Source organism: Schistocerca piceifrons, chromosome 6 (assembly GCF_021461385.2).
Source record: "Schistocerca piceifrons isolate TAMUIC-IGC-003096 chromosome 6, iqSchPice1.1, whole genome shotgun sequence".
NCBI lineage: Eukaryota > Metazoa > Arthropoda > Insecta > Orthoptera > Acrididae > Schistocerca > Schistocerca piceifrons.
The window spans coordinates 122,479,824-122,498,005 of NC_060143.1; the positions used below are offsets into that span (position 1 = coordinate 122,479,824).

General features: G+C 40.2%; 1 protein-coding gene across 1 annotated transcript in view; it reads right to left on the reverse strand.

Annotated features, from left to right (window-relative positions):
- Window positions 1-993: 993 nt before the first annotated feature.
- The window catches only part of LOC124803179, a 97,216-nt gene continuing 80,027 nt past the window's right edge, over window positions 994-18,182 (reverse strand). Inside the window, exon 5 of the mRNA XM_047264363.1 lies at window positions 994-1,183. Within this exon, the coding sequence (XP_047120319.1) occupies window positions 994-1,183 (190 nt within the window). The remainder of the gene's footprint in view (window positions 1,184-18,182) is intronic.

Genomic DNA, 18,182 nt, shown 5'->3' on the forward strand with positions numbered 1-18,182 from the left:
AATATTCCGACAGCACTTGGATCAAGAAAAAATAAAAAAGAAACCTAAACATTGCGTTAAGACAGTCACAGAGATGTACAGGCAACAGCAAAACCCAAGGTTTTCGTGCCGTTTATTACAGACGTTACTGGCCGTATAGCAAAGATCTTGGCGAAATAGTACATTGCTCTGATGTACATTCCCACCCGAAATATGCAGGAACTTCTAAATTCGACCAAGGCTGCTCAAAAACTGCTGAAAAAAGCACGAATTTACAGGATACCATGTAGCTGTAAAGAGGTGTACCAGGTTACTACCACAAGAATGGTCGAAAAACGTCTAGAAGAACACACGAGCACCTGCAGAAGAGCAGAAACAGAAAGATCGACCAGTTGTGCAACATGCTTTCCAGTCAGGGGACTGGCGGGTTCGATTGGATAAGACTCAGGTACTGGCAGCCACAAGGGGATACCATTAATGGCTGTGCGGGGAGGCAATAGAGATAACTGATTACCGCAATCTTTTTAATCGGAAGGAGGAAGGTGTGAAACTAAAAGGTATTTGGATTCAGTGCTGAAGACGTGTGCCAGCCTTCCACTATGGGGTGATGGCAACAGCGAACGACAACAGCCGACAATAGCCAACTGAACATGAGTTTTCAAAACTCGAAACGTCTGCATCTGCATGGGAGCACACAGAAAGGGATTTTATTTCAGTCAGTAGCGAGCCAGGGTGTGGATAAGATCTTCGAATAAGCAACAACGTCTCTTGAAGATGTCCTCCGCAGATGGAGACGAAACGTTGGGTTTCAACAGTAAACTCATGCGAGCACTGCATTATAGCATGGAATATTTCAGTAATTGTAACAACAGCATTGCTTCATTTTGGATGGCCTTTGGGATAGGTGTGCAATATGAGAAACGTAAACAGATTTTAGAATGTTTTTATTCGTAAAAGCATGATGTTGATTGTGAAGAACTAGAGAGGTCTTCCAGAGATACAGTTGACTCCACATTAGCAGAAGCCAAACTCACAGCGGTTGTGCACGGGGTTGTAGTAGGTGCCGTAGGTGCAGGCAGCATGCACCCACGTCCAGTTCTCGCTGCACTCGTAGTAGCGTGTGCAATCATCCGGGTCGGCGACCCTGATCAGTGGTGGCGAGCAGGGGGTGCCTGGGATGGGGGCAGAGCTGGATGTGGTGGTGCTGGTGGGAGCGGTGGTGGGAGTGGGAGGGGCTGGCGTGGTCGTGGTTGTGGTTGTGGTCGTCGTCGTGGCCGCTCCTGTGCTAGATGTTGGCGAATTGGGGTCGACACAGCTGAAATGAAATATTTATTTATTTAGCAGCTTTTGATGTACATACAGGGTATCCTGGTTAAACGCATAAGAATATAAAATGTAATAAAGTGAGAAGTAATTGAGATATTTTTTGACTGTGTGTTTGTACAAGTATGTTAACTCAAAATGTTTTTTCCACACCTAATACAACTTGATATGCGCACCATTAGTGGCACAATAGACATCTAATCCATATTCAACTACTCCCCAGATGTTTTGCAGTACTGCAGGCGTAATATTTCATACAGCTGGCGCAGATCTTGTAGAGAACGAACTGGTGTCTGGTACACTCGATTCCTGATGAACCCCTACAGAAAAAAAATCAAGTGGTGTAATGCCTGGGCCTCTAGGGCAGTAAGCAATCGATGGACTACATCCACAATCCAGCGATTTGGGAACACGCGATCCTAGAAAATCCTATAATGTTCGCAAAATGGTGTGGTGCAACATCTCATTGAAAGATCACATCATGAGTAAGTTAAGGCGCACCATACAGCTCCAACATGTGTATGTACATTGTTGTATTAAATGTAGGCTCTGCGAAGAAGAATGGGCATATAACCTGTCCTTCAACAATCCACACAACTCATTCACTTTCAGAGAGTCACGTTCGCACCCTATCACTATATGAGAGGGGAGAAAAGGGGGGTGGGGAGGGGAGTCGAGAACAGTTCCTCCATGCAGCAACTGTACATGTTTACTGTGCCAGAAGTATAGAATGGGCCGGCCGGGGTGGCGGAGCGGTTCTAGGCGCTACAGTCTAGAACCGCGCGACCGCTACGGTCGCAGGTTCGAATCCTGCCTCGGGCATGGATGTGTGTGATGTCCTTAGGTTAGTTAGGTTTAAGTAGTTCTAAGTTCTAGGGGACTGATGACCTCAGAAGTTAAGTCCCATAGTGCTCAGAGCCATTTGAACCAAGTATAGAAAGTAGTCTCATTAGAAAAACAGAAGAAATCGAGGAATGCCTTTTTTTCATCCATTTTCACCAGAATTGTCTCTGCGAATGCCTTCCGGGCTTGATTTTGTGATAAAGCTGCAATTTGTACGCCTGTGGGTGCAACCTTTTATGGACAATATGGTGTGTTGTTGAATGAGTTAACTGTAACTGACTACTTGCTAGTTGGGTTGACTTACAAATACTCCACTGGAAGGACGTACGGATTAGTTCAACAGTATCCTGTGCAACTACTTGCTCTGATGGTGGCCCAACACTGAAACAAAATCCCAGTTTCTAGAAGCCGCTTGTTCCATTTCTTACATAAGTGGGAACGTCATAAATTAGTCCCAGTCCATATTCATGCTGCAAATGACGTTGTATCAGTGTAACGGACTTCAGCTCTGCGAGAGTAAGCACACAGAACACCTTCAGCTGTGGAATCCACGTGGCTTCTGATGTATGTTTACGTTAATAAAGCAGTGACGTGCATGCGGACGCGGTACCAACTGCCTGGAGTGCACACAGAACACATTTCGAGGTACCATGCATGTAGAAGCAAACTGCCAAAAAATATCTCTGCTACGTCTCGAGTTATTACGTTCTTTGTTAATATATGTTTAAGCTGGACACCAGGTATAAGGATTAGATCCCAGTATATATTTGCATTGTCAGTCTTAAAAAATAATAAGCACATACACTATTTAATTATCATGGGTATATCTTTCTAACTACAATAACATCACACATAATTACACATTTTCTGTGTATTTTACAATCTCCCTACACACATTTTAATTCTATTACACCATGCATAACTATATCTTCTTCTATTTAGGACCCATCTGCTTATATACATTTTATGTCTATTACACTGTACTTGTATTTTCATTTGTGTTCACTGACGGAATAGAAAGGATTTTCTATAAGCAATAGTTTTATCATTCTCTTAAATTTCTCTTTCAAGCTGAAATATGAAATGGGAAGCAGTTGCACAATTATATTGGCATACTAGATGAATAACTGGCGTTGGTCAGGTTGAAAGGTGGCTACACTGTGCCACTGCGCCAGAGAGTGCGCCAAAGAGTACTATTAAGCCGCCTCCACAGTGCCTGTTTAGGGTTCGTGGAAGTCAGTGCTTGTTGTGACTTCGGAGAGGACAGTGCGTGTTGAGAACTCATAGAGTCAGTTTTGTCGAGAGCTCGTAGCAGTGTGTGCGTGGGCAGAGCTCGTGGTTGTTGTGAAGTTGGAGTAAGATGTTGTAGTAAAGAGTGTAGTTCCATGTCTTATGCAGTTATTTGATGGGAGAGATAGCAGATGTTATTGTAATGAGTGCATTTCGTCAATATATATGAAGGTAAAAATTACAATGTTTTTTTTTATTTATTGGTTGTGTATCTGAAATAATGTGTCACTACAGGTTCAGTCAACAAAGCATCTGGCTTGTGTTCTTGGATTAGAGTGTAATTGTGATTTTCTTGCGTAATTATAGTTTTTCTAAATTTTTTTTGTCACGCCAGTATAGTTGGTATTTAAAAATTCTTGTCTTGTTGGAAAAGAACCGTGCCAGATGTGGACGTTGAGTCACACTCCCACATACAGAACAGTTACATTTGTGCCAGGATTTGTAGATTTTATAGTTGCTGGGGACTTAATTAATTAACTGTGTTTACGGAAATTTTCTTACATTGTTTGTTGCAGTCAGATAGCGTAATAATTCTAGTCAGGGCCAACCGATTACGAGACTTACGTAATCGGACATACTAAAATTAAAAGTATTTTCAAAATTATTTAATTAAGCCCCCATGCACGTGGCGACCGCTGCTTCGGATCGTCCCTTGGATTCTTCTGATTGTGAAAATTGTAGACTGTAGTATTGTTGTAGCAATTGTAGTTTAGTAATTGTAGGTTATATTGCATGTGTAGATTTGGTAATTGGCATTCTTCTAATGGTATTTTTCAAAATTTAATTTTTATTGCCTTGCATACGCATTTGACAATTTTGTGCAATTATTTCAATTGTTCGATTGATCGTGTTTGAGGGAGACATTGCATGTGAATGGTATTGTTGGAGATAAAGAGTCATTGGGTGTAATTTTCGTACAGTGACGAATCTTTCGTATATTTTTTAAATGATTACGCGATCAATGAAAAAGGCAAAAATGATGAATAGTGAGAATAACGAAATTGTTGACATGGCGAACTCGCCAACACAGGAAAACAGTATGGTGGATAATGGAGTTGAAAACAATGTAATAAGTCGGGAAAATAGTCCAGAACCATTTCAAAATTTTTCTCAATCAGAAAATTTACAGAATATGAGATTAACGATAGAAGATTCTGAAATAGTATCGAACACAGATAGCTTTACAGCTATGACGAAGGAAACTGGTTTTGCGGGAAATGTTAGGCGCGAAAAGAATTGCGAACCGGCTACAATGGAGCAGTTGATGGGTGCAATATTAAATCTGGGATCACAAATGGGAACAATGGTAACACGAATGGAAACAATGGAAACAATTAAAACAGAGATGGGAACTTTGCGATCTGAAATTAAAACTGATATAGGAACAATTAAAACTGATATGGGAACAATGGAAACACGGTTTGGATCTGAATTAAAAACAGAGATTGGAACAATTAAAACAGAGATGGGAACTTTGGAAACACGGTTAGATTCAAGAATAGGGACATGTTTCAAAAATATGAAAGATGAATTAAAGAAAGAAATCAGGGAAGAAGTACAACCGATTCTGAATTCTCACAATAATAGATTAATTGCAGTAGAAATCAGACAAAGGGAACAGGATAGAGAACAGGAAGAAAGAGATCGCGTGATAGTACAGAATTTTTCAGAGTTAAATTTACAACGTGCAAAGGATAAGGAAGAAATATTTGAGAGAATCGAAGGATCCGTACCAAATGACAGATTAAATAACCTAACACAACAATATGAACAGCTAGCTACCAAATGTGACAATGCTGAAACCCGAGTCGCGACACTTACGGAAGACGTAAATAAACAGAAAGAACAATTTGGTGACTTATCGGAAAGAGTGGAGGAAATTTCAGATAAACTGACAAATCTTAGTTTACATGGGGACAGAGATTCAGATGATACAGTTCCATTACCATTTGCAGAAACTGAAGAGTATCAGAACATAAATAAGCATGTTGAAAATCAGGGAAAATTTAATGAACGTGTGAAAAGGGAATTTGAGGCATTACGGAAGCAAGTCAAACAAATTGAAGGCGAAATAGTAGGAAAGGACAGTAGAAGGAACTTAGAATCACAGATAGCAGAGGGGTATGAAGAAAGTAATTTATTTCATTTACGGGAGGCAGTAAGAGAGCGCGAGGCGCGTGAATTTAACAATAATCGACATTCGGACTGGGACAGACGCGGTAGGTCTTTGTCGCCACGAGGCGAGAACTTTGATTATAAACACTTTTTGACTGTCCGGAAATTTAAGATCTTCCGCAATTCTAAGGATGACATACATCCATGTTCATGGCTGGATCAATTTACGTACGCACTTCCGCCAAATTTACCACAAAGTCACAAACCTGAAATTATGTGCAGCTATTAAAGTCCTCAGGGGCTTCACTACACTAAGTGAATATGTGCGGTAGCGAGCATAGGGCCCCGAGCTGTAGTGGTGCTATTTCCCTTTTAGTTTTCTGTACCGCTGCCTACTCTTTTACTATTCTTTGCATCTGTCAAAAACAACTCTTCGACTATCAATCTATCTAGTGAGTAATTAAACAATAACCGGATTTGACTAATGTACCCAAAAGTGACTTCGGAAATTACCGTTTGGACTTACAGTATCTTCAGCAGCATTCATTCGTAGCTTAAATGAAATTTTACCTGTTTATCTTCGTGACAATGTTACTTCTTATGTTGACGACATTATTATTGCTAAACATTCTTGGAGTGAGCACAACAAAATTTTGGATTCATTGTTACGTATTTTTGCAAATGTTGGCATTACAGTGAACTTAGAAAAATCTGAATCTGGTCGTTCTCAGGTGAAATTTCTCGGTCACATTATTGCTACAGAAGGTATTCTTCCTGATCCAGAGAAACTAGATGCTATTCAGTTCGCAATGACATTTCTTTTAAACGAAAATCGGTCGACAACTCTGTTTGGTTAGTTTGTATTCCTGATGAGTGGGTTAATAAGCTGATTTGGTATACGCATTTCAGTTATGCGCACTTTGGTCCCAGAAAATGCTTTCGTAAATTACGAGAAAATTGTTATTTCAGTAATATGGAAAAACGTATTCGATCTGTTCTTGCCAAATGTAAATTATGTCAAATGGCTAAGCCTCCAACGATTTCTCACAGAGCACCGTTGTTTCCCATCATTCCAGCGAAATTAAAGGAGATGGCTGCAGTCGATTTGTTCGGTCCAGTGGTTCGTCCTACTAATGGTTTTGCGTACATTTTCGTAGCAGTGGAGTTGACGTCAAAATATGTGTGTTTTACACCTTTACGCAAAGCAACAGCTCGTTCAGTATCTAATGCTTTTATCAAACATTTTCTTAAAGAAGTTGGTCATGTTGACAAGGTTATATCAGATATTGGACCACAGTTTCGTTCTAAAATTTGGCTTCGTACTCTACAGCGTCGTAAAATTAAACCAATTTTCATTTCACTTTTTCACCCTCAATCTAATGCTTCAGAGAGATGGATGAAGGAAATCAATAAATTGTGCCGTCTTTATTGTCATCAGAATCACAGAACTTGGGATCAGTATCTTCATATTTTTCAAAACATTCTGAATGAACTCCCTAATGATTCAACTTCTTTACCGCCTCTATTGATATTAAAAAATAAAGCACCGACAAATCGCATTTCTGAAATAGTTCCTTTTCCGCCTTCACGGAAACTGCGGCATTCTGAAGTTGTCAACCTGGCTCTACGAAATATTGCATCTGCGGCTGCTAGAAGAGAGAAATCAGCTAAGCGTCCTGGTCGTTCAAAATTCTTGTCAGTTGGTCAAAAGGTATTAATTAAATCCCACCGTTTGTCTCACAAAGGAAAAGGCTTGTGTCGCAAATTTTTTCTGCTTTATAACGGTCCATACAGAATTCGCAAAATTATACATGATAACACTGTCGAAGTAGAAACTCTTAAATCTCGACGCTCTAAAGGAATACATCATATATCAAACGTCAAAATTTTTGTGGAATGACATACTTGTGAGAAACTAACAGCTAGATGTAAACATGCGGAGAGTACAAGGATACCGCGCTGTGTTTTGGCGGCGGCACATACTCAAAGCAACAGTCAAGTCTGCGCGCCGCACAAGGCAGTCGTTGACCGCGAACAATAGCTTCCTACGTCACGCGTCTACAGCTGATCGAGCGCTCAGTGCGAATGCACTGACAGCCGTAAACAAACACACAGTCTAATTTCTCCGACTAAATTCAGTATAAAGCTATAGTGACTTGATGAATTCTGTTATTAACATTCAGTATTTTGCAGGATACGGTTCTATAAAATATTTAAGAACTTCAGGTAAACTCTGTGTGTCTCCGACGTTAAGACGACCTGCTATCGAGAAATTTTCAGGAAGAATGTAATTTCCAAGAAGAAACTAATTAACTAAAAAAGGGTAACTATTAATTGAGTTTATTTTTCAGGTAACATATTTCCACATAGGTACGTACTTTAGACGTAATTTGCTGCTCGCGATTACGTGATTCATACTTTGTGCTAATTTTATGTTCTATGGATTTACTTGTGAAGCGACGTGCTTGTGTACATTTACTGATTTTGACAATTATTGATTAATGAACTGGGTTGTAACTTGTGTATATTATGCATCGCTTGGCTGCTATGCTTTTTCACTGACTGATTTTGACAATTATTGATTAATGAACTGGGTTGTGACTTGTATAGATTATGCATCGCTTGGGTGCTATGCTTTTTCACTGATGTCATATTTTCTTATTATGTGTCTGCTGTGCTTATTTATTTAAATTATAATTGTAACCTGATTTATTGTGCTGACTGTGGTTATGTATGTAGGTTATACTTTGTGATTTATCTGCTTGCGCCTTCATGTTTATTTATTAGGATGACATATGAACATTTATTTGCTTATGCTGATATGATGCTAATGACTTGTTTATTACGTAAGATATATGTTTGCTGCTTTTTGCATGGATTACATATTTACACATTTCTGTTTTGTTGCCATAACTGCTCTTTAATTTGGTATATAGAACTGCTGATATACTGTGTATGAACATAGAGTTTAGGTCACATTACTGTATTAATTATAGATTGTTCGCTTGGCAGAGCCTCGTTGTAGGAATTGTGCTGCATCCACTTGTTGACATTCTGTTCTTTACTGGTCTATTTATTCGCTATTGCTTGTTTTGCTTACGCTCAGTGCCTTATATTTTTAAGATAAGAAAATTCACTGCTATAATTCGACGAACGACATTAGTACAAGAAAGTCATTGAAGTCACATGAGCTGAGGTTTTATGGAAGCTGTATAAATTTATGCAAATAGGAAGGAGGCTAACGACATGACAGACCGAAACTAGGTTTAGACCATTAACAATTATTAGACTGCATTTTTCGTAAGCAATTGAAATAGGAAGTGACACTTGACACAAAAAATACTCCACATGTTTGCTTCTGCTATGATTCTTGAAGTGGTGTACACACTGTGAAATATTATGATCATTCACACTCCGTAATCGTACTTAATTACTGAGAGTTATTCGAACTAAGTCTGTTAGAGGTCAGGTATGCATTTCTTTTATTTAATGATGGACAAGGAACCAAAATGTATCTTATAATTGATAATGAGTAGAAAATTTGGGTCAGATGGATTACACAGAGGTTGTGTGTGGACACTGTGTCTTCGGATTGTATGGGATGCTGAATTGAAGTTGCATTAGGATTTTATCTGTACTTGTTCGAGGAGACTGACTAGAGGAAAGAGTTGTGTTGGAAGTGAAATGATATTGGTGCTGAGGTTTATATTTATCGACGTATTATTGAGGTATTGAGAGTATATTAAGTTGTTGATTATTGGAGTTTTTGTGGACAAGAGGTAAGGTAAATGATATTGATGATAAGACGTATTGAAGAGGTATTAGTGACGTATTGAGATTATGTGATGCAGATGATTATTGGAGTTTTGGTGTATAAGAGGCAAAGTAAGTGAGGAGCATATTTTTTGTTGTTGTTGGTCTTATGGAACAAGGAGGATGAAGATAGCAGACTAGAACATTAAAATAGAAGGAAGATGGTCTATACACACACTTTGTTAAATAACTAAGCAGTATATATTTTTTTTGGAGAGAGGAAGTAATTGCATATCTTGGCTCACTGACAGTTGTTCAACAACAGTACATTTTGATCTGGCTTGGCAAACATTGGTCTTGACATGATGACTATGACGTTGACTAACTACTATTGACTATTATACATTGCTGCCACTACTACTTGATACACATGATGAACATCAGATTTTGACAGAATTACATTTACACAGTTAACACTATTCAATTACACAGTAGTACTTAATGTGGATGAAGGATGAGTGAGTGTGTTTTGTGTGTTTTCCTTTACTAATCCTAACCACCTATCTCCTGAATATTATTTTATTTGTTTGTAGTGGCTTGCACTGACACCCATGAATATTATAGGTTTACTGGTATTTGTGTATTGTAATAGTTAATAGGATAATTATCTGATATCATTTATGTGTTTGTTATGATTTGTATGTTTAGTGTAAAAGCACTGTATGTGCATTCAAACTATTGTTCATGCCTGGACTGTCTGATTAGTGAAGATAAATATTCTGAACTGTTACCGGCACTTTTCAACATGATGTGTGACATTTGGTCGTGTTTAATTTCTGCTGATGAACTGTGTGATCAGTGTTAGTGAATTTTGTGGAACTGCTTCTGCTGAGAAATGTGACTTTTTGGTGTCTGCACCTGCTCTCAACATTGCTGGGTGCAACTGATGGACTGCTTGACTAACTACTATTGACTATTATACATTGCTGCCACTACTACTTGATACACATGATGAACATCAGATTTTGACAGAATTACATTTACACAGTTAACACTATTCAATTACACAGTAGTACTTAATGTGGATGAAGGATGAGTGAGTGTGTTTTGTGTGTTTTCCTTTACTAATCCTAACCACCTATCTCCTGAATATTATTTTATTTGTTTGTAGTGGCTTGCACTGACACCCATGAATATTATAGGTTTACTGGTATTTGTGTATTGTAATAGTTAATAGGATAATTATCTGATATCATTTATGTGTTTGTTATGATTTGTATGTTTAGTGTAAAAGCACTGTATGTGCATTCAAACTATTGTTCATGCCTGGACTGTCTGATTAGTGAAGATAAATATTCTGAACTGTTACCGGCACTTTTCAACATGATGTGTGACATTTGGTCGTGTTTAATTTCTGCTGATGAACTGTGTGATCAGTGTTAGTGAATTTTGTGGAACTGCTTCTGCTGAGAAATGTGACTTTTTGGTGTCTGCACCTGCTCTCAACATTGCTGGGTGCAACTGATGGACTGCTTCTACTGAAATGATGTCACTTGTTGGTGTCGGCACCTGCTCAACATTGCTGGGTGCAACTGATTGACTGCTTCTACTGAAATGAAGTCACTTGTTGCTGTTTGCACCTGCTCAACATTGCTGGGTGCAACTGATGAACTGTTTTTACTGAAATGATGTCACTTGTTGGTGTCTGCACCTACTCAACATTGCTGGGTGCAACTGATGGACTGCTTCTACTGAAATGAAGTCACTTGTTGGTGTCTGCACCTGCTCTCAACATTGCTGGGTGCAACTGATGAACTGTTTTTACTGAAATGAAGTCACTTGTTGCTGTCTGCACCTACTCAACATGGCTGGGTGCAACTGATGAACTGTTTTTACTGAAATGAAGTCACTTGTTGCTGTCTGCACCTACTCAACATTGCTGGGTGCAACTGATGAACTGTTTTTACTGAAATGAAGTCACTTGTTGCTGTCTGCACCAACTCAACATTGCTGGGTGCCACTGATGGACTGCTTCTACTGAACTAATGTGACTTGTTGCTGTGTGTACCTCTTGAACTTTACTGAGTGCCACTGTTAGAACTGTTTCTACTGAAATGATGTTACTTTTTGCTGTCTGCACCTACTAAACTTTACTGGGTGCAACTGATGGACTACTCCTACTGAAATGAAGTCACTTGTTGCTGTCGGCACCTGCTCTCAACATTGCTGGGTGCAACTAATGGACTGCTTCTACTGAAATGATATCACTTATTGGTGTCTGCACCTGCTTAACATTGCTGGGTACCTCTGATGGATTGCTTCTACTGAACTAATGTTACTTGTTGCTGGGTGTACCTGCTAAACCTTACTGGGTGCAACTGATGGACTGCTTCTACTGAAAAGATGTCACCTATTAGTATCTTTTTGTTGTATAAACTAATCATTGAAAGCATTTTATGTGAACATTTGTATAAACTGATTTTTTGTATATTGTGTAAACTATTATGTAAAGTCACGTGTATGAAAAGAATTTGTATTGCCTACTGTATTTCATATATTAGGTTAGTGAAAGGTCAGTGCAAAGCCAAAATTTTTAACTAGTTATGTGTTGTTTAGGTATTAATATTATCTTTTATTTTTGTCTGTATTTTTCTGGACGAATTTGGTGGTATTTTCACCACCAATGCTGGCAAAAATACCATCAAATTCTGGCCTGTGGAGGAGGGGCATATGAAAGGTGGCTACACTGTGCCACTGCGCCAGAGAGTGCGCCAAAGAGTACTATTAAGCCGCCTCCACAGTGCCTGTTTAGGGTTCGTGGAAGTCAGTGCTTGTTGTGACTTCGGAGAGGACAGTGCGTGTTGAGAACTCATAGAGTCAGTTTTGTCGAGAGCTCGTAGCAGTGTGTGCGTGGGCAGAGCTCGTGGTTGTTGTGAAGTTGGAGTAAGATGTTGTAGTAAAGAGTGTAGTTCCATGTCTTATGCAGTTATTTGATGGGAGAGATAGCAGATGTTATTGTAATGAGTGCATTTCGTCAATATATATGAAGGTAAAAATTACAATGTTTTTTTTTATTTATTGGTTGTGTATCTGAAATAATGTGTCACTACAGGTTCAGTCAACAAAGCATCTGGCTTGTGTTCTTGGATTAGAGTGTAATTGTGATTTTCTTGCGTAATTATAGTTTTTCTAAATTTTTTTTGTCACGCCAGTATAGTTGGTATTTAAAAATTCTTGTCTTGTTGGAAAAGAACCGTGCCAGATGTGGACGTTGAGTCACACTCCCACATACAGAACAGTTACATTTGTGCCAGGATTTGTAGATTTTATAGTTGCTGGGGACTTAATTAATTAACTGTGTTTACGGAAATTTTCTTACATTGTTTGTTGCAGTCAGATAGCGTAATAATTCTAGTCAGGGCCAACCGATTACGAGACTTACGTAATCGGACATACTAAAATTAAAAGTATTTTCAAAATTATTTAATTAAGCCCCCATGCAAGGTGTATATTCATTTTAATTCTATTAGTCAGTCTCTTCCTTCCCTTCTTTGCGGCCATCTTCTCTGCCCCCTCCCCTCTATTTCCATCTCCTCCTCCTCCTCTTCCCTGCCCCCCACCAGTGGGATGTCCATCTCCTCCTGCCCCTCCCTCGCTGTTCTTCTCCTTCTCCAGCTTCTCTGTGTCCACCTCCTCCACCTACCACTCTGTCCATCTCCTCCTGCTCCCCTCCCCACCCATCGGCAGCTCGCCCATCTCTCTCTGTCCATCTTCTCCTTCCCCAATCTCTGTTCACTTCCTCTTACCCTCTCCAAAGTCGGAGATCCCTATATCTATCACTTTCTTCAACCCATGGGCTGAGTTAGTGTGACAGGACTGTGATTTCACCATTCTGTGGAAACTGGAACATGATGTCATAGCTCCGCCAATAGTGTACAATGTCTAAGACCAACGACAATCAAACTTTCTCCCCAACAACACACATACTGCATGATTTTAAATAAAGACAGTCACATCATATGGAAACTGGAGGAGATTTGCGACATTGTAGAGCTTCTCCAATGTACGAGGATTTTGCTACTGCAGTGCAGTGCGTCTCCAAACTACATACAGGTACTGTAATCTCAAGGAGATCTGCTTTCCTCAGGGTGCATTCGTGGCTGAGCGGTTCTACGCGCTACAGTCTGGAACCGCGCGACCGCTGCGGTCGCAGATTCGAATCCTGCCGCGGGCATGGATGTGTGTTCTGTCCTTAGGTTAGTTAGGTTTAAGTAGTTCTAAGTTCTAGGGGACTGACGACCTCAGAAGTTAAGTCCCATAGTGCTCAGAGCCATTTGAACCTTTTTTTTTTATCATCCGTATTTTGTACCATTCAACAGAGAAAAAAGCAAAAATAAACTACAAAATATAAAAACTCCTCTAATGTCATCAGGTGGAGGACATGATAACATTTTTACCACATCACTATCTTCAGATATAGATATCAAAAACAAATATTGTCTATTTGCTGCCATAGTGCATATGTGCCGACCCTCATTAAATATACAGTTACTGATATACTCAGTTGCCTTCAGAGACAAGTGTAAAGTTTCATCGCCTGTACCTTAGGAGGAGGACCATATCCCATAGACTATACCATCAGCCACAAGAGACGGACCCTGTGTACCTGTATTGCTGTTTGTAACATTGTCTTTATTTATTTCTTTATTTATTTTGCTACAACACATCCAAGCAATGTATGACATAGCTTTTTACAACGCCATACATTTTGTTTATTTAATCATAACTTCAAAGTGTGTGTCAGTCTCTAAACTGACATTAACACATTTCCATCCATGGTGTAAACTTTGTTGCTGTTGCTCACACAGCACCCATACTGGATGATTGAAATAAGTCACAACATATGGAAACTGGAAGAGTTTTGCAGCATTGTGGATCATTTACAAACAGCTGTCGGAAGGTGATTGATGATCTCTACATTTAAATTCGTTTTTCACAATGAGCGGATAGCTGATGGGTCAGTGTTCTGTTTCGATCGATTCCTCATATTGCAGTCATGTACGGAATCCCTGGTTCAGTGGTAGCCATACCCGGAAGGCGTTTCAGCTCCACCGAGACTCTTTGTCCATCTCAGACAAGCAATGTCAGTCAATCATTATGTGGTAATGAACAATATACCAGTGGAAGGATGGATTCGAAAAGACACCACCTATGTACTGTTATAAGCATCACAGTTGATTGTGCGATCAATTTTAGCAATTTTACCAGTTTTTTACAAGGCCAACCAATGACACGGCGGCACGCTTCCCGATTTCTGTATCATCACTAAACTGTCCGTCCTCCATTTAGCGAGTACCATTGAGAATGTTGATAGATGACTGTGCAGTACGTTCATTCATTGTTAATTCTCGAACATACACACCAAAATATACCAGACAGTAATCTATACATTTCTAGTACTTCGATCATAGTACGTAATTTACGATCTTTCCCTATGCAGAAGGGAGTCACAGTGCATTCTCCCATTCTTAGGATAAAGTTGGAGACTGAAAGATCTCCTTGCATTGTCTTTGATCAATGCTCCCTGTAACACTGCCACCGATGTAATCTGCAGCTGACCAGAAGTAGACCACTCCACATTTCGTGAAGAAATAGAACGAACTGAGTCCGTAACTGCTCGTCCCGCACCCATCCAAGAGCACAAGATTTCTCCAGATGCGCACATGTGAAGGACGTTAGCACGCCTTATCGCTGTATAACAGATACGAAAATGCTGTGATGTAACAGCAGACGTTTAAGAAGAAGAAGAAGAAACAGGCGTTTTTATGCGTGATGGAGCTTCAGATGGACGGTGTTTGAAGAATTTCACGTAAAACAGCTGTACTATCAATTCTAAATAATTGTTCTAATGTCTGTGGGTCATCACCAAGAAGTTATTGGTATGAGAGAACATAAACACATGCATACCTAAGTCTACACGGTTATGCACTTGAAACACCCTTAATGTTAAATCGTTGCATGTGGACGGCACCGCTTTTACTACCCCAATGTAAGAAATGTATTTCCAGCACCTGGCATACGTTCTCCTTTCAGATTTCTATACGGTAAACTATGGTGACAAACAGTAAAATGAAAAAAACTACTTCCTTAAAAAGTCGATACTTTTTTATACATGCACAATACAGCCTTCCAGAGGTGTATATCGCCCACTGTTCACACCTGATCACGGTTAGGAATTATACTATGCTTGCACCAGTCCTATAAAAAAATGATCGATAGTAACGGAGAATTTCTCCTACAAGAAAACAGTCAAACGCATATCAGCCGTGTTTGACATGTGAAATTACAAGGCATGCCGCCACTAACTCCATAAACAGGACATTTGTCGAGCAGATGTGTGCATTGGGATTGCAGTAGCTCACAAACACTTGTAGCTAACTTAGAATCACTGTAGTTATGAAACTGAAGACTCGATTTTATCCCCAAGATGCGGCAAGGGAATGGAGTACGTTGCGTAAATCTTTTCTCGTCTAGAGGAAAGTGCAGAAAGAGGATAGACATGCTTCTCATCATCACATGTGACATGGAAGTCCTGTGATGACTGAGAGGTCTGCTGTTAACGATCGTAAGTAGACAGTGCTCTAAGCCACAGACAGAACATGCAGTTGTATACAAGTCGAACGCAGGTTATGCCACACAATTGATCCTCCCCGACAGAGCAACGGAAAAAGAAAGCGTTAAATGACGAGCAACAACATCTCTCTCTAGAATGCATAATCAGTCTCCCATTAATTCGTACTTCTTTACAGCTCCGTCTCAACCGACCACTCCATCCACTTTCTGTCGTTCTTCAACGCAGATGCAGATACGTTTAGAGGCAGATGGTTCTGTTTTGTGGATGAAAGCATCAACTCGCGTGTATCACTATTACCTCAATAGAAGTACAGTAGAATGTTGCCATACAGGAACTGTTTGTTAGATGACATCGCAAGATAGTGATCGGCGGAGAGTACAGAGAACCATACTGTAGATACTTGTTTGTTTGGGTTTAAAACAGTTAATCAGTCCTGCACACGGTGAAACACGCTATCGATTCTGTAGTTGTATATTGCAGTCATCCCATATCTAGAGCTGAAAGGGCTAGAACTGGTGTACAAAGGCTGGTCTGGTTTCCACCACGCCCCCCCCCCCCCCCTCTCCCCACCAGCCCCTGGTACAAAAATGTTACTGTTTCCAGCTCCAACCTGCTTGCTTACTGCCATGCTTTCTACAGCCATCTCCAGACTCTAGGATTACATGCGCTTGCGTATTTTGGAATCTGTCTGCTATATGTAGGAGTAGTGCTTTTGTATGGTGCACAATACGAATTGTGCGTTTACTACATCAGTATGGTATGTGGTGATATAACCCGGTTGGCGATCTGTTTCAAGCTGAAAAATTCAAGCATTCATCGACAGTAGCAGAGCATTGTAATAGAGGAAGTGTCTCTGGAGGTAGGTTCAGTATTTCATGATCTGTCGACCACTTTTGCAGGGTATAACTGTCAGTGCAAGATAACTGCTGTATGTTTGTTTTTATATCTTTACAAAATTGTTTTGCTGCTGAAACTCTCATCTGCAGAAAATGGCAGACAGTGCTCCCACACTGGCAGCAGCAGCAGTTTGGCGGTTAAATTCAGTAAGAGCCAATCAGAATGCTCCATTCACAAGATATCCTTTGTGCAGGGGATAGGAATCTCTACAGACTTGTTTGTACAAGACTGGGGGAAGGTATCAACGGAAAGCTCTGAGAGTAATCTGATGTCTTCTTTGTTTGAGCATTCAGTGACATGTCCAAGCAGACCATCCATCTCTGGCTTGATGCTGTCCCTCATTCACCATTGTGGCTTCAGAGCATCTCCAGACTAGCAGCTATAGGACACCGAAAATTCACCATAAATTCCAGCCCTTTTCTCGTCTGTAGGACAGTGCTTCTAATTGTTCTGATTTTCCCATCTGTGCTTAGACACAAGAGTGCGCTTGTAGAAATGAGGGAAATAACATCCCTGACTCCAGCAGCAGCAAATATAAAAATAAGCCCACTCACCGTTCCATAAAAGTGATGAACACCACAGCAGCTGTAGGATCTTAAACTCGAAAAATGGTGAGTGTGCTGTTTAGAGTTACAGAGATATTTCCTTCAACCTCCTTATATCCTAGCTTCGGCGTGTAAAATCAGGTTCCCACAAAAGTGTGTGAAGTATCTCACGGAGGTTTCACAAGTGTGCAGCGATCGTTTTTTGGAGACCATGTTCAAGTGTGGCAGTAAACATCGCAAAATTAAAGCAAACTACTGAGCATCGATCATTTAGAGACATATTAATTGGATTTAGTAACTCTTGAAGCAGCTCCTGCTCGAAGACAAGGATAATTCCCACAAAAGGGCGCGAAGTGTCTCTGATACAGTTTCACAACTGTGTCGCGAAATTTTTCCATCAGAGTCTGTGTTCAAGTGTGATGGTGGTGGTATTGCTACGTAATTGTTCGCATTTTCCCGTCTGTACATGGACACCACTGTTCTTAGAAAAGTGAGGAAAGTAAAAAATAAGAGCCTTAACATCCCCGACTCTGGCAGCAAATATTAACTAAGCCCACTCAGCGTTTCCATATGTTGGGGTTGGGTTGTTTTGGGGAAGAAGACCAGACAGCGAGGTCATCGGTCTCATCGGATGAGGAAAGGAAGTCGGCCGTGCCCTTTGAAAGGAACCATCCCGGCATTTGGATGGGGCGATTTAGGGAAATCACAGAAAACCTAAATCAGGATGGCCGGACGCGGGATTGAACCGTCGCCCTCCCGAATGCGAGTCCAGTGTTTTCCATATGTGATCAGAATATAAAAGC